At 40.6% G+C, this 27,795-nt stretch overlaps 1 protein-coding gene across 2 annotated transcripts in view; it reads left to right on the top strand.

Annotated features, from left to right (window-relative positions):
• Positions 1-27,795, top strand: part of tmem235b (transmembrane protein 235b) — a 53,944-nt gene that overhangs the window by 10,004 nt on the left and 16,145 nt on the right. Inside the window, exons 2-3 of one of the 2 annotated variants that reach the window (XM_072558726.1) lie at positions 14,742-14,822; positions 19,570-19,707. In XM_072558726.1, the coding sequence (XP_072414827.1) occupies positions 14,742-14,822; positions 19,570-19,707 (219 nt within the window). The remainder of the gene's footprint in view (positions 1-14,741; positions 14,823-19,569; positions 19,708-27,795) is intronic. The other variant, XM_072558728.1, reaches the window with a different exon arrangement.

The following is a 27,795-nucleotide window of genomic DNA, read 5'->3' as shown; positions in this document are numbered from 1 at the left end:
GCTATTGACCATCAAAGGAGTGAAAGTTAAATTTTCTCTCATTAAGACAGCCATTGCCCAGCAGCTCTATAGCATAAATGTTAGTTGCCCCATAAGGCCAAGCCTGGATTTGTCCATATCCTGCTGCGTATGGACAGAGACTGGTTCAGTATCTGAGAAGTTTTGAATATTGTTGAACATTGTGTAGTCATCAGCAAACATTCCCACTTCAGATGATGCACAATATATTGATCCTGGCAGAACCAGACTAATAACCCCTGTCCTCTGCATTTCAATGGCTGAACCTGACGTGTTTCGGGTGATGACATCAAATTCATTTGGTTCTGTCAAGAAGAATGTCAAGACACAGCTACAGTGTTTGCGTGAGAGATGAGCCAAGTTTGGTGGCTTAATGTAGCCTTTATGCAATGAGTTTGTGTTCGTGTAATTTCCATACAGTATTGCTCACAACACTTAGCCTTGATATGCTAATGCTATTGCAGAATGCAGTTGTTAATTTAAGCACATCTATGGTTTTGATCAATGCAATTGATTATGAAAATTGGCATCCAATTAAACATATTATTTTTTAGTGGCCAAATATGATGTAAAGTGGAATTAACAATGCAAAAATGGCCAGGTTTACTGATGACTTCTGGAAGACAATCGTCACTATGTGAGTGAAGATAAAATATTCTTGACTGACGAAAGGGTATACTGTAAATAAGCAACCGATCCAGTTTTCAAAGCATCAATATCATGCATGATAAAGGACACATTCTTCTTTAAAGGAAAATGTCAATTATATGTTTATTTTTAAAAATGAATCTTAAGGCCACAGATAATTTAAATGAACTTCAAGAATATTGTTTTATTTAAAATCATTTTGCAATCCTATTGTGTTTCAAGTTTTGGATTTTGACTTGAATGTTCTCTTGGTTACAGCGATACTCCCTTTCAAAGTCTGAGCATCTTGCATTCCAAGTGTTCTTGTATTGCCTAATATCTCATTTATTATGTTGATAAAAAATGTAAGATGTCAAAAACAATTGATGATATCAAATTTTACTGTCTTGCCTATTTAAAAATGAACTTTGCCGGGCACAACTCATGGTTACTGGCAATCGCAAGATGCGAGTTGACTACAATTCTGGAAGGTTCCAACAATGATTATGAGGATAAAGCTGACGACACCTTCATTCTGGAACCTATCACATTTCATTGTATGGGCATTGGAGTCAGCAAATAGAAAAGAACACTGCTTGCTTTTTCTCCTCAGCAGCACCTGCTAACAAAGGGAGGCTCATCCATCTGCATTTTTGTGAAAAGACAAATTACTGGAACTATCTCCTAAAGTGAACAATGGATCCTTGATCACAGAGACAGAAACTAATTGTAAATTGAAACTATTCTGAAATGGACCTGCCACATGACCCTTGGAAAGTTTTGATGTTACATTTTCCAAACTCTGCTCAGCCTGGTTTTAACATCACAGCACAGTACAGCAAATAGCACTGCAGCTGCTAGCTAAGTCTGCCTCAAGTCTAAGTCTTCTCAAAATCTGGTTATGTAAGCGCTCATATTTGCCTGCAATGCCTACCATTCCCTGACGACAAATATAACATTGCTATGTTATCTCTAACTTGGAAGGAATTTTCTAATAGCTCAACTCATCTTTAGCCATCTGGACATGTCCTGAGTGACAGAATCCTCACTGAAATTTAGTTCATGTGACTTAATAGTTACATTTTCATTTTTAGTTTATTCCTAGATGTAAATCTTATCTTCCTTTTTTAAATTGTGTGTATATGAGTGTAACTACTTCTGGTGTGAATTTATCAGAGTTTGCTGAATGTAACTAAGTTGAGGTCACCAGAAAAATCATTTGAAAGCATATCGCAAGTTGCTTGGAAATTAACCACTTTACTTATGAACAGAAGGTGAGGAGAGATATAATAGTTAATTCTCCTTCTCTCTCCTGTCAGTAACACAATGTAGTTTCTAGCACCAAGACTACCAGTCTTTCATAAGTGGAATTTTTCCACCTGTTTCAAAGTACTCTTTTGCTATCTTTTGACAGCACATTCATACTTGGTGAGACAAGTTAAACATAGAAAGCCAACCTAACTTATTTCACAGACAGCAAGTCAACAAAGTATGATTCACTGTATGCTGCATTTCTCTTTGAAAGTATGGAGAAAAATAACAAAGCACATGCCCCATTTTCATAGAGTTGCTGGTTTTCTTATGATTGCAGCTGGCGTTAATACCAGACAAGTTAGATCTGACAACAAACCTGATTTGATGGATCAGAGTTTAATTTCTGATGTTATCATGGTGCTTAGTCACTGAAACAATTTCACACAATTTCATTACGCAAACGAAGAAGGAAAGCGAACAAAGCTAGGTACAGAGGAACCTCGATTATCCAGCTTACAGAAAACTGCAATTCTCTATTGAAAGGAAAAGGGGGTACGCCACTTTTTATACATTGAAAGAGCAAATCCTCAACCAGTGAATGAAAGCCTGAGAATCTTTCTAAAGCCTCTCAAGTCTTGGCAACCAGGTCTTTGGCACAATGATTGACTCTGCTGTAAATCAGTGTATGGTAAAACAGTTGTTCAAATTCTAAATTGGGGCAAGGCTAATTTTAATGGTATTAGGCAGGAACATCCAAAAATTGATTGGGGGACAATTTTCACAGGTAAAGGGATGGCTGGCAAGTGAGAGGCTTTCAAAGCAAGGTAGCAAGAGGTCAGGGACAGCACATTCCTATTGTTGTGAAGGGCAAGGCTAGTAGGAGTAGAGAACACTGGATGATGAGAGATATTGAGGGTCCCGCACAATAAATTGGTTAGCAAGGTTAGATCACATGGAATACAGGAAGAGCTAGCCATTTGGATACAACATTGGCTCAAAGGTAGAAGACAGAGGGTGGTGGTGGAGAGTTGCTTTTGGGACTGGAGGCCTGTGACCAGCAGTGTGCCTCAAGGATTGGTGCTGGGTCCACTGCTTTTTGCAATGTGCATATAGAGGGTATGGTTAGTAAATTTTCAAATGTCACCGAAAATAGTTTGGAATACTGTATTCAATTGTTGTCTCCTATCTAAGGGAAAGGTGTTGTGAAACTTGAAATGGTTCAGAAAAGATTTACAAGGATGCTACTAGACTGAAGGGTTTGAGTTGTAAGGAGAGGCTGGATAGGCTGGGACATTTTTCTCTGGGGCATAGAAGGCTGTTTTATAAACCTTGTAAAATCATGGAGCATAAATAAAGTGATAGGCCTGGTCCTTTTTCCCCAGAGTAGGGGAATCTGAAACTAGAGGAAATAAGTTTGAGGTGAGGGGGAAAAGATTGATAAGAGGCAAATGTTTCATACAGAGTGGTGTGATATAAGGAACTGGCTGCCAGAGGAAGCTGGAGAGGCGAATACAATCACAACATTCAAAAGAAATTTGGACATTACATGGATAGGAAAGACTTCGAGGGATATGACCCCCATTGATAGCAAATGGTTCTGGTTCAGTTTAGCAAACGTGGTATGTCTCTATGACCGTACCCCAGTAAGTCGTGACATTCTATTCAAACTGTCTGGCTTGGAAGCTGCAGGAAACTAGAAATCAATGATGACTGATTAACCTAAACTGAACTGGAAATATTAGTTCTGCTGTCTTCTGAACTGACTGTTGGGTTCTTCTGAACTAAAAAATTTGAACTTTTTGTTTTGATGTTTAAGACAATGTTTTGGCAGTGGTAATTTCACTGGAGTAGTCATCCAGAATGCTAGGCTAATACTTTGGGGGCGTGTGTTCAAATTCCGTCATGAAGGGATTTCAAGCTAGCCTAATGCAGTTATGTTAATTGCTGCAAATATTCATCGGTTCCCTAATGCCCTTCAGGGAAGGAAACCTGCATTCCTTACCTGATCTGGCCTCCATGTCACTCCAGACCCAGATCAATGTCACTGTCTCTGAACTGCCTTCTGAGCAATAGGAATTGGCAGTAAATACTAATTACACCCACATCCCCTAAATGAATTAAAATAAGTACCTTAATATGTTTATCCAACATACGCTCAGCAAACATTTTATTGATTAACATGAGGGGATGCATCTTCAAATCACTTATTCTCTGAAACTCTTTTAGAATATTGATGTTTCAATAAGATCAGTTTTCATTCTTCTAAATGTCATTGAGTATTGGCCATATTTCCTCTATCTTTCCACAATACAGGTTGTCCTAGTATAACATGTGTTTTGTCAAAGCGAATTGGCTATAAAGCGATTAATGAATTTTGGGCACTGGATAATGAAAACTTTCTACTGAATGGGTACAGCGATTTTCTAAAGCGATCTTGCATAGCACAATTTTCCATAGCATAAGATCGCAAAGGAACACAACTATCGTATTATACCAGAATGCACTGCAGATAACTGCTTCATCCTAACCAGCCTGTTTAACTTTCTCTGAATAGTTTTGAAATCTTTTCTTAAGTACAAAGACGAAAACTGGTCTGGTCAAGTTTGGTCTCAATACTCGTAACAAGTTATAACAAGACTTGCCTACATTGATATTCCAACCCCATTCCAAAAAAACTAACGTTTCATTAGCCTTCCTAACTACTTAAAGTACCTGCATTCTTACTATTTGTGATTTGTATAAAAGGACACCAAATCTCTCTGTACCGCAGAAGTTTGGAGTCTCTCTCACTTTAAATAATATTAACTTTTTCTATTCCTCCTGTCATAATGTAAAACTAGAAGAATGTGGGGACTGTAGATGCTGAAGATCAGAGTTGACTTTGTGGTGCTGGAAAAGCACAGTTGGTCAGGAGCATCCGAGGAGCAGGAAAATTGATGTTTCAGGTATACACCTGATGAAGGGCTTGTGCCTGAAACGTTGATTCTCCTGCTCCTCGGATGCTGCCTGTCATAGTGTACAACTAGGCTACACAATGTACTCACATGCATTAATTTCTTCCTCTTTATTATGTTCTAACATCATTTCTTGCTGTTTTCTAAAATTTTCCCGATCTCTGGCCAGCCAATTTCTCAATCGATGTTGTAAATGTTTTCTTTAAATTTGAAAGCAATCTAATTTCCTGAGTTAGCCAAGTATACTGCACCTTTCTGATAGAGTCTGCTCAATGGAATTTAAATGCAGTATCTATATGACTTGTTCAGTTAGATTTCTGCTTCATATTGACCACCAAGATCTTGATGGTGGGGATTTCCATGATAGTAATTGTTCAGCTGTCCCTGGGAATTGCTTAGACTTTCTCTAATGGGTATATCCATTGCTTGGCACTTGTGTGGCAATTTCTATTGCAAGCCTAGACATTGTCCAAGCTTGCTACATAGAAGCACAGATCTCTTCAATATCTGAGGAGTTGCAAATGGAATTCAACATTGCAATAATGAGCAAAGAACCTTATTTCTGACCTAATGATGGACTGAAAGTCATTGATAAAGCAGCTGAAGATGTTCGAGCTCAGGACACTGCTCTGAGAAATCCCTGGAGTAATGTTCTAGGAGCTGAGACTATTGTACAACTTCAATTGTCTTCCTTTCAGCTGACCATGAATCAAGCCACCAGAGAGTTTTCCCCTTGATCCCCATTGATTTCAGTTTTACTTGTACGATATTATAGATTAGGACAGGTGTGGGGATTGATTTTATCCTGAAAGGTTTTAGAGAACCTGTTCAGTTTTATTGGAACTTAATAATTTAAATTTTTTTAGCATCATACTTAAAGGAACATGCTAAGTTCCCAACTAATTATAACTCTTAGTGTTTATGAATGATCTATCAGTAACGCTAGAACATTGAGCAGAACTTTCGAGGATTAAATCTGGTAGAGATATCTAGTGGTTCAAACATACTACTGTGCCAAATTCTGATTTTGCTTTATTCACTCATGGGACATTGGTGTCACTAACTGGGTCAGTATTTATTGCCTATCCCTGGTTGCCCTGGAGATGGTGGGAGCTGAGCGACCTTCTTGAGATGCTGAGGTCCATGTACTCTAGGTAGACCCACAATGCTATTAGGGAAGGGAAATCAAGGATTTTAACCTTATGACTCTGAAGGAAGGCATTATGTTTCTAAGTCAGGCTGGAGAGTATTCTCATATAATTGCTGCCATTGTCATAGGTTTGGAAGGTGCTGTCCATTCATAAGTCTGATAACAACAAGGAAGAAACTTGTTGACCTGTCTGTGAGACAGCTCACCCAATTTTGGCACTAGCTTCCAGATGTATGTAAGGAGGTTTTGGCACTGTCATTTCTGGTTCCTAGTTCATACCTGGTGATCTGTCTAGTTTCATTTTGTTTCTGTCATTATAGTGTTTAGTATCGCTAAATGGCTTGCTACGCCATTTCAGAGGGCAGTTAGGAATCAACTGCATTGCTGCAGGTCTCGAGTCACATATAGGCTGCACCAGGAAGGATTCAGATATCTTTCTCTAAAGGACATCAGTGATCCAGAGTTTTCTGACAATCAACAACGGCTTCATGGTCAGCATTAAACTTTTATCTCCACGTTTTTTTATTGAATTCAAATTCCACCCATCACCATAGCAGGATTTGAACCCAGGTGCCCAGAACATGATCTGGGTCTCTGGATCAACAGTCTGGCAACAATGCCACTGCACCATTGCATTCTCAAAGGGAAAGTGAAAAGGGACTTCTGTCATTTGTCTTAATGTTTCTGCTGAGCTATTTCCTACATTTCAGTGATAGGAAAAATTGGCCCGATTGAATTTATTTCTCCAAATAGCTGAATGTAGTAAAGTGCAATTGTTTAGTCACTAAAGAAACTGACAAAATGATCTACAGTGACAAAATGTGCTGGGTTAATGTCAATTTTCACAGGGACAAAATGTACAAAATTCAGAGAGCTATAATGATTTTCAAACTTTGTGATGCTAATCAATAACTTGCATTGTTAAGTTTAATAAAAGGGATGGGTACATTTTGTACTTTGAACTCTCTCCACTTGAATGAGTTTTGTTATCAAGTGAGCTCGAAACTGAAGTAAAGCACATTACATCAAGATCCATTAGTTAGATGGTATGGTTTAAGTGTTGCAGTTTTAGGTTTTCATAGAATTCATTCTCTTTGAATGATTTTGTAATTGTTTCAACAATTATTCATTGTCTACAGGTCCCAAAAGCAATATTTTTTATGTAATATTCCCTTCTACAGTGCTGTGAGCTGAAGGGCTAATAGTTGTCTTTACTCAGCGTGATCGATAGACTGAATTAAATGTAACTCAATGCTGCAGTATCCCACTACCTTAGGCGTGCTAGTGTTATATTTAGATCAGATTTCAAAGGCTAAACAATGCAGTTATGATGTCTAAATAAAAGCATGCATTATGTGAATATTAATACTTTTATATAACTATATACATCTGGAGGAAAATTCATTCTGGGTCAACCACCCCATTGCCATCAGTAAATATTCCTTTAGAAAGAAATACAATAACCCTCTCTACTTCAGAAGCTGGACTCAGTCGATCCTGTGGCCAACGATCGGGCCCAGGATATAGAAAGAAAGTGATATTTTCCTGGGCAAACGACATTGAGGCAGATGAAAAGCAAGGAGTAATTTTCCTGACAGCTTGTTGACCCACACCTTTTTTGATTATTAGTCAACTTTTCCTGAGGCATTGGATACTGAAATCTTTCAAGAGTTGGTGGATTTAAAGAATATTACCACCCCAAAGCTCCTCTAATTCTGAGACACGATCAGTTTTACTCGGACGTTCGAGAACCAGGGGAATCTGTGGTGGGATTTTTGGCATGGTTAAGACATCTGGCAGAGGAATGTGACTTTGGTTTATCCCGTACTGAGATGCTGAGAGATCGCTTTGTATGTGAGATTAATGATGTAAATGTGCAAAATCTCCTACCAGCTGAAGCCCAACTGGACTTCAGACAGGCCCTACAACCGGCTTTGTCATTGGGAAATGCAACGTGTGGAGTGTATGAGTTGCAGGGTATTCCAATGGAAATGGAATTCCAATTACATAGCCTCACTCAGGACATATCCTGAACAGAGGGACTCTACATTAGACTACAGTAAAACCCCAAAACAAAGCCAAGCCTCGGCCAAATGGTTAATATTTCCTTCAGGATTTGGGCCGGCAAGCCATTGTAGTTGCTGCCTATATGCGGACTCGAGACAGCGAGAAAGTTCCACTTTATCTAAATTGTGTAAGAGAACCCATTGGCTGGCTGGAGAGTCCACCTACGAGCAATTCCAAATCAGAATGCCTGGTCAAATGATCACCAGGTTCTAATGGAGGTTAATACCAGTGCAGCCGTTTCAGCGATCGCAGAACCAATCTTCACAAACCTTGCTCTGGACTCCAATGTTTAAGTTTGTGCAAGACCTTGGCTAGACTGAGAACCTATACTGGGGAACCTTTACAGTTTAAGGATACAACTTTGGTTTCACTCTATGATAAAAAAAAACAGCCGGTTCAGTTCCCACCGATTGTAGTAAAAGGCTCAGGCCCAAGCTTGATGGGGTGAAATTGGTTGAGAGAGATTCACCTTGATTGGTTGAACATTTCTCAATTGGAAAATGGCTGTCTGGCTGAAGGTCTAGAGACTATCAAAGGAGCCAAGGCCACTATTGCATATTCACCAGGAAGCAATTCCACGATTCTGCAAGGCCTGCCCAGTTCCGTTTGCCTCACAGAGAAAGGTAGAAGCAGAAATCAGAAGACTAGAAAGTGATGGAATCGTCAGATTGTGGAGCCTGAGGGCTTGGTTCGCCTTTGTGGTAATTTTAAACAAACAGTAAAACACTTCTTGCAGCTGGATAAATTACCATTCCCTTGCATAGAGGATTTATATGCAAAATTGGCAGGGGGGCTGTCCTTCATGAAACTCGACATGACCCAAGTATACCTGTAATTGCAATTAGATGAGAATTCCCAAAGTATGCTACAATTAGTACCCATTGGGGTTTGTATCTATATGTGAGACTGCCACTTGGGGTATCATCAGCCTGTGCAACTTTCCAGCAGACAATGGTGAACATTTTACAAAGTCTACCCAGGTCGCCATTTATCTAGATAACTTGCTCACAACAAGGAAGACCAATAAGGAGCACTTAGAGAATTTAACCATCTCTCCCAGGTGGGCATATGCTTTAGAATATCCTATAAACAGGAGTGTCAGAGGTTCTCTGAGGGAGCTGGATCAGTATCAATGACTGTCCTACAAGTAACTAAAGGGTGACTTGGGTGACTGAATATCAGCGTCTGTGGAGTTATTTCACTTTTCTTATCAAGATCAATGAGGCGGAGCACCACAATTTTGAACAAGATGCTTAATCTGACTTCACTCAACTCTAAGCCTCCCCTTTCTCTTAACTGCTTATTACCTGCTTCTAACTCTATAACAATATACTGTTCCAATAAAACACATTAAAATTACATCAACTTAATTTCAAAACCATACAGTGGCTGTCATCTTGGTTGTCTTTCTTTTTCCAGCTGAAGATTACCCCTGACTCATCTTCTTTCTTTTTACTGTGAAGATATTTCATATGGAAATGTACCTTGACAGAGAGTGTTTCAATGTCTTGGCTCTCTCTCTCTCTCTCTCTCTCTCTCTCTCTCTCTCTCTCTCTCTCTCTCTCTCTCTCTCTCTCTCTCTCTCTCTCTCTCTCAACAGCAGTTGCTCTGTGTGATTTTCAAATGCCTGCCTTTTTATATCCCCAGCATTGGATTGTCTCACTGGTTTGATGTTGGCAAAATAATAAATTCAAACTTGATTGGGTTTTAGAATCCAGGAGTATAATTTTTGTCAACCAATTGTTGTCAAAACAGCAACCTCAGGTATCCATTTCACAGACAATTGTTGCATATTTTCAATTTTCCAGTTCATTCTGAGACTGCTCGTGCAAAGGTATAGTACTCTTAAAGGTACAGTACACACCTTCAACTTCATAACACTATATTCTTCTTTATCTTCTGGAGCCCAAGGTAGATCAGCTCAGCATTTTTCTGCCCTTATTTCCTGTAGATCTATTACAGTAATGAGGGAACATATGATGACATAAAGGAGAAAGATAATGAACAGGAACAGAAGGAAATGAAATAAATCTTTCATGAATTTTAATAAAGATGACAGGAGACTTTGAAGAAAGATTTTTCTCCTGTTCCTCTGCCTCAACCCCACCCCCCCCCCCCCCCCATGTTACTTCCTGTATCACTTGCTTTTTTGCAGTCACACACCAGCTAAGATTCTATTATTTTCCAAAAATGCAATGCTGGATATCGCAAGCAAAGCCAATACCTAATGCACATTCCTAATTACATTCAAGAATGTAATAGTGGGCCATCTTCTTGAACAACCACAGACCATGCAGTGAAAGTATTTTTTGCTAAGTTGGGAATTCCAGGATTCCTGAAGGAATAATGCTCAAATGAGTTGGAGATGCCGGTGTTGGACTGGGGTGTACAAAGTTAAAAATCACACAACACCAAGTTATAGTCCAACAGGTTTAATTAGAAGCACACAGGTGGTTGTGGAGGATACAATTGTAAGGCACAGAATTTATAGCAAAAGTTTACAGTGTGATTGTAACTGAAAGTATACATTGAAAAATACCTTGATTGTCTGTTGAGTCTTTCATCTGTTCGAATACATGATAGTTTCACTTCTTTCATGTGAAAATGACAAAAGTTTTTTAAAAGTTGCATTCTCAGTTTAACTGTAACAATTGGTGTTAGCTAGACAATATGTTGAAGGTGTTAGCCCCCTGTTGGACTATAACCTGGTGTGTGATTTTTAACTTTGCTCAAATGAGGATAGGTTGTGGGTTGGAGGTGGCCTTGTTTCGATATATCTGCAACCTGTTTCCTTCTAGGTGGGAGAGGCCACATGTTTGGAAGGTCAACAAACTCTGAGGTTACTTGCTGCAGTAGATGTTGTAAATGACTACAGATTGTTGCCACTGATGATAGAAGGAGTCAATGTTCCTTAAAAGAAAGGTGTGAACTCCTGGTGAATAATGCAAAAGCTCACACAATAAGATTTTATGTTGTAAGGTTTTTACGAACAGACAAACCTAAAACCAGTTCTGAGAAAGGATCACCGGACCCAAAACATTAACTCTGATTTCTCTTCACAGATGTTGCAAACCTGCTGAGCTTCTCCAGCAATTTGTTTTTGGACCTATAATCAAAATTGACTAAACATTAATTAATTGTCAAAAAATACACTAAGCTATAAAAAAAATCTGCTTTTACTTCCTAACATAACTGTGTTATGTACCAGACCAAAAATATATCAAGGAGATAGCTTAGACCCTAACTTTTATCTTATTTAGAGGCAACTGTAAGGTGCTATGTTCCAGACATAATTCAATTCATCACATGACTTGCCTTTAAGCAAAACATACTTTATTACTACCCTCAGTTAAAATACAGACAGAAGAATTTAGTATAACATTAACTCTACTGGAAAACATAACAGAATAATTATTTAACTACTAAAATCAATGCTTCCAATATAGTAACATCCCATAAACACATCTTTAGCAAAGGCAGCGTCAGTGAAACAGATTGTCCCACATGTGATTCTGGCAGCAGAAAGAAAACACAGGCTTTTAGCTGGAACGGAGAGAGAAATGTGACAGCTTCCATGACCAGCTTCAAAACCCCAACAACTGCTGAAAGCTAAACTAAAACCTGATTCTGTGGAAGTCTGACTCCACCCTTTCATGCTGCTTCTATTGTTCAGACTTTAAAAAAAGCCGAAGGCCTCACAAGTTGTTTACTTCATTGGCTTGGAGGAGACAGATCGGTGCCTATGTCTCACAACCTCTCTTTTAAAACAAAAATCCCAGGACAAAACCCACATCTTATGACCATTGTATTGTCACAACAGAAAATCCCATGTGTGTTTATGCATTACTTCTTATACTCTGCTGAACTATGTGAGTCAGTCCCAAGTTAATTCCACAATAGGCTCGCTTCTCCACGTTTTGCTGATTTGTACTTTTGATATTTGTCAAATCTCATTTCTTTCAGTTTTCTGAGAATTGCTGAACCAAATTCAATCAGCACGACGCACTCTAACAAGTCCCATCTCTTTGATCAGAGAATGAGCTCCCACCAACATACTTTCTAGGAGCTAACAGTTAATAATCCTTTCATCCTTCCTTTGTTTCTGGTACTCCCTCTCTCACTGTCTTTTTCATAGTCTCAGGTTTCTGAGTCAGTAAGTGTGGCAGCAGCAGGGCGAGCTGCTTTTTCCTTTATGTCTATTTGATGGAAATTTGCAGCTTGCTTTCAATGAGGCTTTTCCAGGACGCTGTACCCATGGCAACCAGGTCACATGGGTTTGTTGCCAGGAAGAACTAGTATGTGGTTTCCCTCTTCACTACTCCATTTAATCTTGAATTAAAAGTTTAAAACATAACTATCATTAAAAAAAATTGTAACAATCCTTAAATTGTTGGATAGGATACGAATCGAATGCATTGCTTTGTCCTGGATGTTATTGAGTTTCTTGGGCATTGGTAATCAGACAAGTAGAGAGTATTTCATCCTGACTCATGCCACACACATGTTTTAGAGACTTTATGGAGTTGAGAGGTGACCTCTTGATGCAGAATATCCAGTCTCTGCAATTACAAGAGCTACTCCAACTGCTGGTTAATGGCAATTTTCAGGGTTCTTATGGTAAGTCATTTAGCAATGATGAAACCATTGAATACCTTGGAGGTCATGGTGAGACTCTTGTTCAAGAGGGTCTTGCCTTGCACTTGTAAAACATATGTTATTTGCCATCTACCATTCAAAGCTGTCAAATATATAAATGGCTGACAATCCTATAGAAGAGCAGAGCTTTTGTAATTTGATACCTTGAGAATTAGTTTTGTTAAATCAGGATGCCTGTCAATCACCCCTTATATTGTTGTGATTCTGTTTGCCGAGCTGGGAATTTGTGTTGCAGACATTTCGTCCCCTGTCTAGGTGACATCCTCAGTGCTTGGGGGCCTCCTGTGAAGCGCTTCTGTGATCTTTCCTCTGGCATTTGTAGTGGTTTGAATCTGCCGCTTCCAGTTGTCAGTTCCAGCTGTCCGCTGCAGTGGTCGGTATATTGGGTCCAGGTCGATGTGCTTGTTGATTGAATCTGGGGATGAGTGCCATGCCTCTAGGAATTCCCTGGCTGATCTCTGTTTGGCTTGTCCTATAATAGTAGTGTTGTCCCAGTCGAATTCATGTTGCTTGTCATCTGTGTGTGGCTACTAAGGATAGCTGGTCGTGTCATTTCATGGCTCATTGGTGTTCATGGATACGGATCGTTAGCCGTCTTCCTGTTTGTCCTATGTAGTGTTTTGTGCAGTCCTTGCATGGGATTTTGTACACTACATTGGTTTTGCTCATGCTGGGTATCGGGTCCTTTGTCCTGGTGAGATGTTGTCTGAGAGTGGCTGTTGGTTTGTGTGCTGTTATGAGTCCTAGTGGTCGTAGTAGTCTGGCTGTCAGTTCAGAAATGCTCTTGATGTATGGTAGTGTGGCTAGTCCTTTGGGTTGCGGCATGTCCTCATTCCGCTGTCTTTCCCTTAGGCATCTGTTGATGAAATTGTGGGGGTATCTGTTTTTGGTGAATACATTGTAGAGGTGTTGTTCTTCCTCTTTTTGCAGTTCTAGTGTGCTGCAGTGTGTTGTGGCCCTTTTGAACAGAGTCTTGATGCAACTTCTTTTGTGTGTGTTCAATCAACAAGCACATCGACCTGGACCCAATATACCGACCACTGCAGCGGACAGCTGGAACTGACAACTGGAAGCGGCAGATTCAAACCACTTCAAATGCCGGAGGAAACATCACAGAAGTGCTTCACAGGAGGCTCCCAAGCACTGAGCATGTCACTTAGACAGGGGACGAAATGTCTGCAACACAAATTCCCAGCTCAGCGAACAGAACCACAACAACGAGCACCCGAGCTACAAATCTTCTCACAAACCTTGAACCCCTTATATTATTATTCCATTCTTTTACAGCATAAACATTATAAAATTAAAGCTGGGTATCCAGGGTTGGAATATAAAAGCAGAGATGTACTACTAAGACTTTATAAAGCTCTGGTTAGGCCCCATTTGCAGTACTGTGTCCAGTTTTGGTCCCCACACCTCAGGAAGGACATACTGGCACTGGAGCGTGTCCAGCAGAGATTCACAGAGATGATCCCTGGAATGACAGGTCTAGCATATGAGGAACGGCTGAGGATACTGGGATTGTATTCGTTGGAGTTTAGAAGATTAAGGGGAGACTTAATAGAGACGTACAAAATAATACATGGCTTGGAAAAGGTGGATGCTAGGAAATTGTTTCCGTTAGACGAGGAGACTAGGACCCGTGGACACAGCCTTAGAATTAGAGGGGGTCATTTCAGAACAGAAATGCGGAGACATTTCTTCAGCCTGAGAGTGGTGGGCCTGTGGAATTCATTGCCACGGAGTGCAGTGGAAGCCGGGACGCTAAATGTCTTCAAGGCCGAGATTGATAGATTCTTGTTGTCTAGAGGAATTAAGGGCTATGGGGAGAACGCTGGTAAGTGGAGCTGATTGAATGGCGGAGTGGACTCGATGGGCCGAATGGCCTTACTTCCACTCCTATGTCTTATGGTCTTATGGTCTTATGAATACTAAAAGTTATTTACTACAAATAATTGAGGTATATTTAGGGTCTTACGGATAAAATATTTGTCTCACTTTTTTTTCATTTTCAGGTAAAAATGCTTGCATTGCTTTAATAGACCCTTTTGGGGAAGAGAATGAGAGTGTACCTGAATCACAACGTCACTTACTGTGTAAGTCAGAGTTATTATATGTGAGTCACAGTAGCTCCTGTGCAAGTCCCAGCATTTTCTGTATAAATGTTAGTTTTTCATGTGTGAGCCCCTGTTTTTCTTTTGTAAGTGTCAGCATTTCCTTTGTATATTTCAGTATCATTGATGTGAATGATAAACTGAAGAGATGTTTATTGGTAAAAGGATGGTGAATTTGTGGAAAAGATTACCAGCAGATGTGACAGAATAGAAACCACTTAGGAATGAAAGTAGTGAGGGGATAGCTATGGAAGGATAAGATGTAGAAAGTGGGAGGTTGTGAGGTCAACAATTTGTGGCAAAAACAAGGTGTGGGAAAGGGAAATAGGTGAAGACTGAAAGAGGTACAGATTTTTTGGGTCATGTGGGGAAATGGGGATAGCGACAGAACAAAAGATGAAGGAAGTTCAGGAAGAGATCTTGCAGGTATCTTTTGTGTTTCAATATTACTCTGATGTACAGGGCACAATAAAATCTTGGTGGACAACAGGGTAGAGAGTGAATCAAGTAGACTCCAGTTGTTCTTAATTGGTTAGAAAAAGGAAAGAGACACATGGAATTGTAAACTTTAAATTGTTCTTGATAGTCTATGAAGGGAATCATGCTGCTGTAGACACTGTAAGAACAACGTGGGTTACTGTTAACCCAGGCTACCATCCCTACCATCATATCTTAGCTTTGAGCTAATTTTTTGTTTGCTGGCTTTGTCTGGTATTGTACCAAACTCACAGCTGGTCTGCCAATGACCTGGTCATAAGGCCTGGCTCTTAAGATAGTCACAGAGTTGGCTAGCTGCCTGAGAGTTAAAATCTCCTCCTTTATGTCAACATTACCAATAAGCTCCTGCATCATGTTGATTTAATTTTAAACATTACCATAACCGGCTAACATAGTTATATCCCTGGCAGCGTAGAAGGTGTGGAGGGTGGAAGGGAGCGGTGTGTTCACTAAAAAAGGCAGACTTTTAAATCCAAGCCCCACCATTCAGCAGGAAAGGCCCATTCTCTGTTCGTTTAGTAGGAGTCTGGAGCTGTGACCCATAAAAGCAGTGGGTGGTAACTTTCTAAATAATTTTGTATCAGGAATTGATCATTGTTTGCTAGCCAAAGTATTCAGGATATGCAGCCAAGCTGTTGGATGGAACTGGGGACACAGATTTACCATTATCTCATTGAAAGGCTGCCTGAGTCATGTGACTGACTCCTGTTTCTATTGATCCTATATTTACGCTGCTCATTAGGTCAAAATCAAAGCAGCTGATTGTTATAATATTAATTTCTTAACATGTCAAGAAACCTGGGAGACAAACTCTAATATATTAATCATCAGGCAACTGTAATATTTCTCCCAAGCTGCAATTATTGCTCATACACATCCATCTTATTCCAAGCAAATGTTGCCACATTTCTGTCTATGTATTTGATCAGCTCTTTAACCTTTAACAATTACACACATTTGAAGATCAGACAGACGTCTAAGAGCTGTTATCGAACAATCTTTCCATTTAGGTTGGAATCAGAACAAATGCCCTGCAGGAGAACCTGTGACTTAGGGACACTCATAGACACTCAATTCATAGACACTCTTAAAGGTGTTTGAAGCTACTGACTATACAAACAGTTTCGTAGCGCAATGATTGTTGAATACCTGGCTCCATGTTTCTCACTGTGAGTGTAAAATCAATAGGTAAACAGAACAGGCTATTCCCTTAGACCTCATTGCTGCAGTAACTAAAACCATTTAATGCCTGTTAAATTGGTTACCACATCATTTAAATTCAAATATTTACACACTTTAAGAGTGATGATCGCATCATATTGATACTGTTTGTTCTTGTGAAAAAAGACTAGACATTGAAATAACATTAAGTTGTCATTAAAAACACAAATGGCGTTGGTGTACAATTAAAATGAGTGCACAAAGGTGATATCACAGATATGTGAAATCTATCATTGAGATTCAATAGTTAAATTTTATAAAAAGAATTGTTTTGCAATGGTTCCACATATCAATTTGTATGTAAACTTATTCTTTGATCTCAAATGATAAAACTTAGATGTTCCAAACTCAGGTACGAAATTATGAGACCAATTTATGTCCAGAACATGATTGTTACTGACAATTACAATAATCATTTTCCAAATCAAAGGTAGAAAAGTCTGTTCCATGCTACATGTCAGTTCAAGGACACTTAGTGGGGAGTAATTTCCCCTGGAACTTTTTTCTTTGACTCTGCTTCTTAAGGGGTAGCTAATATTCTGTTTCCTAATTGCAATTCTTCAAGCCACTCAAGTATTCAGTTTTGAAAATGGTACCAGGTCAGAGTCACCTTCATAAAAGGCTCCCTCCTGCCGGTTTTCTAATTCTTTTGAGTCTGTCAATAAACAGCCATTAAAAGCAAATTATGGAGAAGCTGCATTCCAGAATATTGACTCAGCTGATGTCAGGACTTTGTGACATGTAAAATTCTTCCTGCATTATCGTTGACAAAAGCAGTTTCTAAACTACAACTGAAAGCTTGATTGGAGAAAAGCTCAGCATTACTGCAATTAATTTTCTTACTTGTATGTTCTGGAATGTGATAATGAGACACAGATCAGTCTTGCACACCCCAGGGCTTCCATCTGGCTTGTTATCAATAACACCTTATCCACTAAGCTATTAATTTCAATTGGTTTTACAATGATGTCACTGATGGAATGTCTACTTAAAATGTTAAGTTACTCTTCCCCCTTTCTTAAACTCTTAAATCCACTTTTTCATTTCCAGCATTCTCTTTGTTTAGAATTATGAGGGCAGAAATTATGGTCAGTACTAATTTTGCTTAGCCTGTTTGAACCAAATTCTTTTTCTTTTTATTTTAATACAAGCATTAGCCTGTTTACAGCAATTTAATCATGTCCAGGGCAAATGTTCTTAATTCTCCTCCATTGTCTGATCTCCATTAGCTAACATGCTCCAGAAGTACAGTTAGGAACAACAATTTGGCAAATTCAACTTCAGTTTGAATACTTTCCTATTTTCCAACAAGTTGAAACTCTGATAGTGTATTGCAAGTTACTGTCAAACTTCATAGAAATAGTTTAGCTCAGAATCAGGAAGCAACGTTATATCTATATATGCAGATGAGTGTGCACATCATTATTGGATAAGCATATATGCACAAAACCAAAATTCAGTTTTGATTTCTAGAGTAATTCTTGCTTTTTCATCGACTTGTTTTGTGCTGATTCTGTACTTTTCATTGAAAACTTCAAAGTATATCATATTTTCTCTTAAAAAATATTATTTGATATTCACAAGCCAATTGTCAGTCTCCAGGAACATGTCTAAGTGTGTTCTTTGTAGATTCAGTCTTGATTTCACAAAACTTCAAAATTATCTGCCACATGTCTTAAAGATATTTAATTCAATCATGCTGTTTAGTTACAATCCTCTTCTCTACCTAGTTTGGGACAATCTCACGCCATCCTGAGTCATCTGATAAAGAAAGTCAACCAATGTCGTGATCACCAGACATGACCACAATGTGATCAATGAGCTGTAGGTTAATACAGCACTTGTTGGCTTCTTTTAAGCTGTAATGGTTCAAGTCAAAGTCAGGCTTTCTTGCAAATAGATTAAAGGTTATTTTGTTACAAGTTGTTACTGAACGTTCTTTAGGGATGAAGAGATTAAATTATTGACAAGAAATTATAGACACCCACATTAAAACAATCAGAGATACGTAGAAAGAATATAAGAAGGGGCCTGTTGTTTTCAGATCTTTGTTGGTGAAGCAAAGAGGTCAATATTGAAATCTGACCCAGCAGATGTCTTGGTTTCTATAGTTGAATCTTTGGTGTTTTCCTGTACAGGCAGGTCCCTCAGAATTTGGGAGGGAGAGAAGGTTTCTCATTCCTCAGCCTTTCTGTGCTTTCAGCATGATTTTCCTTCAACAGACCAGTATTTGGTTTCTGTTTACCTTTGTCCCTTGGTCGCACCTCCCCTCTGGGTGCAGTTTGTCAAAGTCACCTTCTAGGATACCTGTCCCCGAAGATAGCTGTAAGTTTATAGTTTCATCTCGAAAACATGTCTGCTCCAGACTGATGCAACAACTTGCTGACTAAGTTGGATGATTAAAACATTTTGAGCTAAACCAAAACATTATCTTTTAGCTGTGGCAACCAGCCTTTCAAATGTTGTAGCTAAGACATCAAATGGCTAGCACTTGGATGTCTGTTAAGGCAGCAAACACTGTTATTCACCTCAGAAGGATCCATTGCACAGCTCAGGGTTATTGCATTCTAAAAGTCTCCCTGTTCTGATTTCAGACTAGAGCATAGTTCAGTCAGATTTGAAACAGCCCACTGTAGCAAACGTGAACTCATATGATTGAGGAGACCTTTTAAAATTAATTTCCAGATTTTTTTCAACTTAAATGATTTTTAAAGCAAATATGTTCCTTCCCAAGAGCTCTTTGAGAAACCTATAATATTAGATGACAAGTTGGAACACCCAGGAAATAAGGCACAGTACATAATTCAAATGTATCTCAGACACAGAGCGCTGGAGTCCATCAGTAAAATTTGTGTCTTCATTATTTTGTCAGATTTATGAACTGTATTTATAGTTCCACTTTTGGTGAGACTTTTGGTACCTTGTCTCTTGTCTGAAGTTTACTGAGTTTTTAAAATATTTCTGAACTGAGCCACTAACTGGCAGCTTACAATCATGTTTCTCTTTTCAGTTATGCAGAAAGTGTTTGTCATTTTGCTCCCTCTAAGTCTGGTTCTCCTGGTGCTTGGAGGTATCTGTGGGCTGGTCAGCTCTTTGGCACATGGTCTATACATGCTGCTGTTCACTGGTTCATATTTTCTACTTGGAGGTAAGTGTGATTGATGTCCCTGTTTCAGACAGAGAGAAAGAAAAATTCTCGTCTTGCATAGTTTTGAGGCTCATTCATTTTCTTTAGGTAACACAAGTGATTGCATAGTGATTCAAAAATTGCTAATATTTAATTGAAAATATTCCATTTCAGGTACAGGAGTGTAATATTTCCCTTTAGCGACAGGAGGAGCTGAAAGTATCAGATATAGTTCAGCAACATGTTCTGTTCCTCCCCATTTTCTGATGGATTCTAATGAACCCAATTAGCAGCCAGGATTGCAGAGCTATACTTGCCTGAGTTCTACAGTCTGAAGTAAGTAGAATCAAAACAGATCAAGAGATCCAAAACTTTGACTTATGCTTCAGAATAAGTGACATTAAAAGCAGTGATATCCAAGTGGTTCCAACAATTATATTTTCTATGACATCTCCTCAGTGACCAATGCTGACACTTTGCAATATCTGGCACCTCTTTCCGTGTACAGTACTTAAGATTGTTTGAGCTAGTTCCCTGTCACCAATCCTCATTTGTCTTCGCTTTGTCTTAGGCCTATCTAATGATTAATGGTAGATAATACACCACCATTGAATATCTACAGAAGAGGCACTGTTTTTAGAAAGCAAGAAGGTCTATTGCTACCCATGACCTCATGACCAGGAACAGGGACTGAAACCATCGGCCCAGGAGCTGCTACTCCCCAAGGCTCCCAGGTTTTCCCCACCCCTGACCCAAACACAGTAGCCCCTGGAGACACTGTTATTTGATCATGATGCATCCTCCAAACTGCAGGAACCACCACAAAAATGGTCCTGTTTAGGGTTGGTAGCAACTGAACCAGATTCTGGATTAGTGGTGCTGGAAGAGCATAGCAGTTCAGGCAGCATCCGAGGAGCAGTAAAATTGACGTTTCGGGCAAAAGACCTTCATCAGGAATAAAGGCAGAGAGCCTGAAGCGTGGAGAGATAAGTGTGGAGCCCTCCTCTAGCTTATCTCTCCACGCTTCAGGCTCTCTGTCTTTATTCCTGATGAAGGGCTTTTGCCCGAAACGTCGATTTTACTGCTGCCTGAACTGCTGTGCACTTCCAGCACCACTAATCCAGAATCTGGTTTCCAGCATCTGCAGTCATTGTTTTTACCTAGCAACTGAACCAAGCTCATGCAAGTGAAGGAAGATGAAAAGCTGGATTACTGAGGTATTCAGCCAGTTATACTATCCAACATTTAATATAGAAATAGAAACAGAAAATAATTATTTCCATTACTTACTTTTTTAATTAAAACTGTCACAAAATTCATAATTTTCAGCTCCTGATTTGAATTTTGATGAAGCATTATACACAGTTCCTGATAAATATCTTTTATCATTTAGTTATACACAACATATTATTTCTTAGCTTATAATAAAATCTGTAGAGTCAGAATAGACATGTACAGCAGTTGAATTATGGAATTGCAACCAGTGCCTGCAATGTACCATTACATCACATTTAAATTTGAGTAATTACATTTTGTCATAAGAGGTTTAACAGAGAAATGACATACAAGCACAAGGATGTAGTAAGAAAGGATATTGTCTTATTAATCTAAATTCCGCTACAGGCAGAAAGTTTAATATTTTTTCCCAGCACAAAATCAATTCTCTCCTCATTTCTACTCAATCTAGAATTGCTTCAGTACTTTTAAAATACCCAGATGTTCCTTACTTCACCGTGTGATAGGAATTATAAGGAATTATTTAGTGTGTAGCTTCTTTAGCTCAGTTGTAAAGACTGAGGAGGTGTTGGATCCCTGCTCTGTATTGATTTAGTCAGCCTAAGCCAGGTAGTGATATTGTATTCAGTAGCAAGATTTCTGGAAGAAAATCAGCTGGAGTTCCAGCCCATAACTACTGCTTATAGGTTGTTATTACGAAGTAAGCACGTGGACATCAGGTTGGAGCAATTTGTAGATAGTACGTTGGCTCCAATAATCAAGCAATCTGCTGATGCTCCCTGTCAAAAGTCACATGTGAATAATGAGCCAGTCCCTACTGAGTGAAAGTTGCTGCTGCACAAATCATCGCCTTCAAGAACAGCTGAGAAAAAGGGAAAAAAGCATGAAGGCCAAATAATTCTCTCCAGGGTTATAAATCCCAATGCAAAATAAAACGTTTCTTCCTCCATTTGAATGACCTTTTCTTTCCTCTATTGACCTGTCTCAATTGCATAAATGTCAGTGATCAAAGTCAACGTTGTTATATGTGAATATAAGGACGGAGAGTGAGAGTTGGCAATGTTTAGTTCCACTTCAGTTGAGATCAAATGCTGCAAGTGGAGCTCAAAGGTATTCAAAGCAGATATCACCATTGCTACTTTAATCTCATGACCTACTAATAATTGATGTGCGAGCTGTTATGATCTCCGTAGCATCTGATCATTTTTATTAGAAATTTGAACGTTAACAACTGAAAGGATTACACATCAAAATTTCAAGTTTTAAAATGTTTTCTGTAACAGATTAATTAAAAATACTATTCACTAGACACTATTTTCTTTTCATAGGCAACTTATACTTTAATGTACAGAAGAGAGATCACCATTTAATTTTTCACATGTCCACAAATCTCCCATTACATTTATATGTTATATTGTCCCTAAGTGGACATGTCATCCTCCTGGAACCAGTCAAGAATTATTCTTTGCTCCAGGAGGCTTGTTTCCTTCCTGGTTTCCAACTGGGTAATGGGAGAAGTTCTCTGGTCTTTCTCTGGTCCCACTACATTGTGGGTACAAAATAAAGTTTTACCCAATTCTTGATTTGCCTATTGTAGTCTTTCTGTATGATATGAAATGAAAGCATCCATCAACCAGGCATCTTCAAGAAATAACAATATTATTGATTTATTATCAAACAAAACTTTATTCAATAGCGATGCTAAACTGGTCAAAATGTTTAGTTTGGAACATGAAAATATAAACACCAAGCTTTGTAAATAACACACACACTGACACCTACCTTCCTGCAGCCAAAGCTCATAAAGCTGCAGTTAGACCACAACTGAAGTACTGTCTGCAATTCTGGTCATCACGTTATAGGGAAGTTGTGATTGCATTAGAGAGGGTACAGAGGAGATTTACCAGGATGCTACTTGGATGAGAGGGACTCAACTATGAGGAAGGATTGGATAGGCTGGGGTGTTTTCCTTGGAGCAGTGAAGGTAGAGAGGGGACCCGGTAGAGGGACATTTATAGGACGGATAGGACGGCACATTTTCCAATAATTGAGAGGTCAATAACTAGGGGGCATAGACTTAATTTAAGAAGTAGATGGCTGTGAAGGTGTTGAAGAGAAAGTTTCTAACCCAGATAATGGTGGAAGTTTAGAACTCACTGCCTAAAATGGTGGCTAAGTCAGAAATTCTTGGAACATTTAAGCAATATTTGGATATTCACTTGTGGTGTATCACCTTCCAAGGCTATAGGCCAAGAGCTGGAAAACAGGAGTAGTATTGTCAGATCTTTATTATCCAGTGCAACCATAATGGGCTAAATGGCCTCCTGTTGTGTTGAAATTCTGTTTGGGGAAAAAAGAAAATATTTGAAAGCGAGAAAAGCTAAGGTATAGAATCCATTGTTCTCAGTGGATTATAAAAATTAAAATACTGCCTGTCTGAACAGTGAAATTAAAGCAGTCTTGGAACAGCAAATATGTTTTTCCCACTGGTGGGACATAAGAATCTTTGAGAAGCATAAGCAGTGTCTTTAAATGTCATCGGCATTAATCAATTTAACAAGGTATTTGCATTGGCATGCATTTGTAATTTGACAACCTACAAAATTATTTCTGTACTTTAATTAACAATTGCTGCTCTAGATTGTAATAACAGAAAAATTTACTAGTCCTCATTCTGCAGACTTCAGTCAGAGGCTATGATGGATGACCATGCAGTTTACATGTGGATTGTTAGCCCAACTCAGCCCCATCTTGTTCAGGGTTAGAATGTCAATCGTGGATGAAACCAGTACTCACTTGATGAAGGATTGCACACAAATCTGAATATCTGTTATCACTGGCACTAATCATTACTTGACTGCAGCTGGTCAGAGGTTCTCCATGGATATGGTTGTATTATTTTATTTTGGTACAAATAAGCAGTGTATCCTGTTACCTTCCCAACAGCTTTATCAGTGTCATGTGTGTATTTCACAAATACACCCAGATACATGCACACACACACATGTACAGTTGTCAATGTATTAGTTTGGCATCACTCACAACCTCAGAATATTACAAAGCACGTCACAACAAAATAGGTATTTCCGATATCCAGTCACAATTACAATCTTAGAAACTAACACCTAGTTAATGGACAGCAAGATCCTACAGTAGACAGTCAGGAGGCTGTGAAAAACAGCAAGCCAGGCAGCATCAGGGGGCTGGGAGAACACAGCAAGGCAGGCAGCACCAGGAGGCTGGGAGAACATATTAAGGCAGGCAGTATCAGGGGGCTGGGAGAACATAGTAAGGCAGGCAGCATCAGGGGGCTGGGAGAACACAGCAAGGCAGGCAGCAGCGGGGGGCTGGGAGAACATAGCAAGGCAGGCAGCATCAGAAGGCTCACAGAACACACCAGATGGCCTCCTTCTTTAGAGACCGCAATTTCCCTTCCCATGTGGTTAAAGATGCCCTCCAATGCATCTCGTCCACATCCCGCACCTCCGCCCTCAGACCCCACCCCTCCAACCGTAACAAGGACAGAACGTCCCTGGTGCTCACCTTCCACCCTACCAATGTTCATATAAACCAAATCATCTGCCAACATTTCTGCCACCTCCAAATGAACCCCACCAAGAGGGATATATTTCCCTCCCCACCCCTTTCCGCCTTCCGCAAAGACCGTTCCCTCCGTGACTACCTGGTCAGGTCCATGCCCCTCCTACAACCCATCCTCCCATCTTGGCACCTTCCCCTGCCACCGCAGGAATTGCAAAACCTGCGCCCACACCTCCTCCCTCACCTCCATCCAAGGCCCTAAAGGAGCCTTCCATATCCATCAAACTTTTACCTGCACATCCACTAATATCATTTATTGTACCCGTTGCTCCCGATGCGGTCTCCTCTACATTGGGGAGACTGGACGCCTCCTAGCAGAGCGCTTTAGGGAACATCTCCGTGACACCCGCACCAAACAACCAAACCGCCCCGTGGCCCAACATTTCAACTCCCCCTCCCACTCTGCGGAGGACATGGAGGTCCTGGGCCTCCTTCACCGCCGCTCCCTCACCACCAGACGCCTGGAGGAAGAACGCCTCATCTTCTGCCTTGGAACACTTCAACCCCAGGGCATCAATGTGGACTTCAACAGTTTCCTCATTTCCCCTTCCCCCACCTCACCCTAGTTCCAAACTTCCAGCTCAGCACTGTCCCCATGACTTGTCCTACCTGCCTATCTTCTTTTCCACATATCCGTTCCACCCTCCTCCCTGACCTATCACCTTTATCCCCTCCCCCGCTCATCTATTGTACTCTATGCTACTTTCTCCCCACCCCCACCCTCCTCTCATTTATCTCTCCACCCTTCAGGCTCTCTGCCTGTATTCCTGATGAAGGGCTTTTGCCCGAAACGTCAATTTTACTGCTCCTCAGATACTGCCTGAACTGCTGTGCTTTTCCAGCGCCACTAATCCAGAATCTGGTTTCCAGCATTTGCAGTCATTGCTTTTAACTGGGAGAACACAGCAAGGCAGGCAGCATCAGGAGGCTGGGAGAATACAGCAAGCCAGGCAGCACCAGGAGGCTGGGGGAAGACAGCAAGCCAGGCAGCACCAGGAGGCTGGGGGAAGACAGCAAGGCAGGCAGTATCAGGATGTGCAGAGGTCGATGTTTCGGGTGTAACCATTCTTCTGGACTGAGGGTGGGTGTACAGGAACTGCATATAAAGGTGAGGGGGCAGGGTGGTGAAGTGGGGATATGTGAAGACAGGTAGAGAGTACGGCCTGGTTGGTCAATGGGAGGAATGAATCCTGTTGGTGGCAGGGAGCAGTGGAAGGGAGGGGGAGGGGCTGAGAAAGGAGTCAGGGGATGGGAAGGGTGGTTATTTGAAATTGGTGAATTCAACGTTGAATCCTCTGGGCTGTAGGCTGCCCAGGCAGAAGATGAGGTGTTGTTCCTCCAATTTGTGGTGTGGTTCATTGTGGCAATGGAGGAATCCAAGATTGGACATGTCAGAAAGGGAATGCAAGCAGTAATGAGATAAATGGTGAGATGAATGATTGGTCAGGACACTGGCAAGAATAGCCATGACCTTCTTTCCCTTCCACCTGAGGGGATGATGGACCTTGCTGACCTGAAATTTGGCAACTCTGACGGTGCTGCACTGGAGACAAGATTGTGTCTCTGGTGAGGCTAGAAATTACATCCTTCTGTCTCATGAGGCAAAGGGCCCATTCTTGTTGCAAGGGAGACCTCTCCACAAGCTGGGTAGAGTGAGTAGAGACTGAGGAGAAAAGGTGCTTTGATCGGTGTAAGCATTCATCGGAATGAATACAAAGTTGCTTGAAAAGATGGGTCTTGACACTGAGCTTAGTAAGGCAGAGAGTAAATGTTAATCAGGAGGTATTTACAGTGAAATTTGCAGATATAACAAGGTGACTCATGGTTGCTGAAATAAAGGAAGGTTAAAGTGCACAAAAGCCAGAAATTGAGGTACAGGGGCAGAGTGAATTGAAACTATGGTGGGATTTGAAATTAGGGAATGAGGATTTTGAAATCGGCAGTTTGGGGACATTGCAAGTCAGCACAGATTAGAGTGGTAGGTAACTGGAACGAAGTGCAGGGTTGGACATAGGTACCTGAGTCAAAAAGCTAGAGCTGGTAAAGCACAGCAGGTCAGGCAGCATCCGGGGGCCAGGAGATTCAACGTTTTGACATAAGCCCTTCATCAGGAATGTGGAGTTGGGATGGGGGTGTGTGGGTGGGGAAGGGGGCTGAGAGATAAATAGGAGGGTGGGGGTGGGGGGAAGGTAGTTGGGAAGGCAATAGGTGGATGTAGGTGGGGGTGATGGTGATACGTCCATGGGGAGGATGGAGCAGATAGGTTGGAAGGAAGATGGACAAGTGGGACAGGTCAAAAGAGTGGTGCCGAGCTGGATGGTTGGATCTGGGATGAATGGGGGTGGGACGGGGTGGGGGAGCTTGTGAAGTTGACATTGATGCCGTGTCTTTGAAGGGTGTCAGGGCAGAAGGTGAGGAATTCTGCCTCCAGTCATTGAGTAGCTTGGATTTGGCGGTGGAGGAGGCCCAGGACTTGTATGTCCTGTGGGGGGGGGGAGTGGGAGGGGGAACTGCAGGTTCATAGTTTCTTGGAATTGGAATCACAGATAGACAGGATAGTGAAGAAGGCATTTGGTATGCTTGCCTTTATTGGTCAGTGCATTGAGTGTAGAAATTGGGAGGTCATGTAGCAGCTGTACAGGACATTGGTTTGGCCACTTTTGGAATATTGTGTTCAGTTCTACTCTCCATGCTATTGGAAGGATGTTGTGAAACTTGAAAGGGTTCAGAAAAGATTTACAAGGGTGTTTCCAGGGTTGGAGGGTTTGTGCTATAGGGGGAGGCTGAACAGGCTGGGGGCTGTTTTTTTCTGGAGTGTCGGAGGCTGAGGAGTGACCTTATAGAGGTTTAAACAATCATGAGGGGCATGGATACAGTGAATAGACAAAGACGTTTCCCCAGGGTAGGGGAGTCTAAAACTAGAGGGCATAGATGAGAGAAGAAAGAGGAAAGGGATACTAAGAGGCAACTTTTTCACACAGAATGTGTTGTGTGTATGGAATGAGCTGCCAGAGGAAGTGGTGGAGGCTAGTACAATGACAACATTTAAAAGGCAACTGGATGGTTACCTTAATAGGAAGGGTTTAGAGAGATATGGGCCAAGTGCTGGCAAATGGGACCAGATTAATTTAGGATATCTGGTCAGCATGGATAAGTTGAATTGAAGGTTCTGTTTCTGTGCTGTACAGCTGTATGACTGTGACACCAAAGAAAACATTTCTCAGAGTAACGCCAACTGTATTTACACAATAATCTGTGCTGTGACGAAGAATA

The sequence above is a fragment of the Chiloscyllium punctatum genome, chromosome 39 (assembly GCF_047496795.1).
Source record: "Chiloscyllium punctatum isolate Juve2018m chromosome 39, sChiPun1.3, whole genome shotgun sequence".
Taxonomy (NCBI): Eukaryota; Metazoa; Chordata; class Chondrichthyes; order Orectolobiformes; family Hemiscylliidae; genus Chiloscyllium; species Chiloscyllium punctatum.
This window is presented reverse-complemented; position numbering and strand designations above follow the sequence as displayed.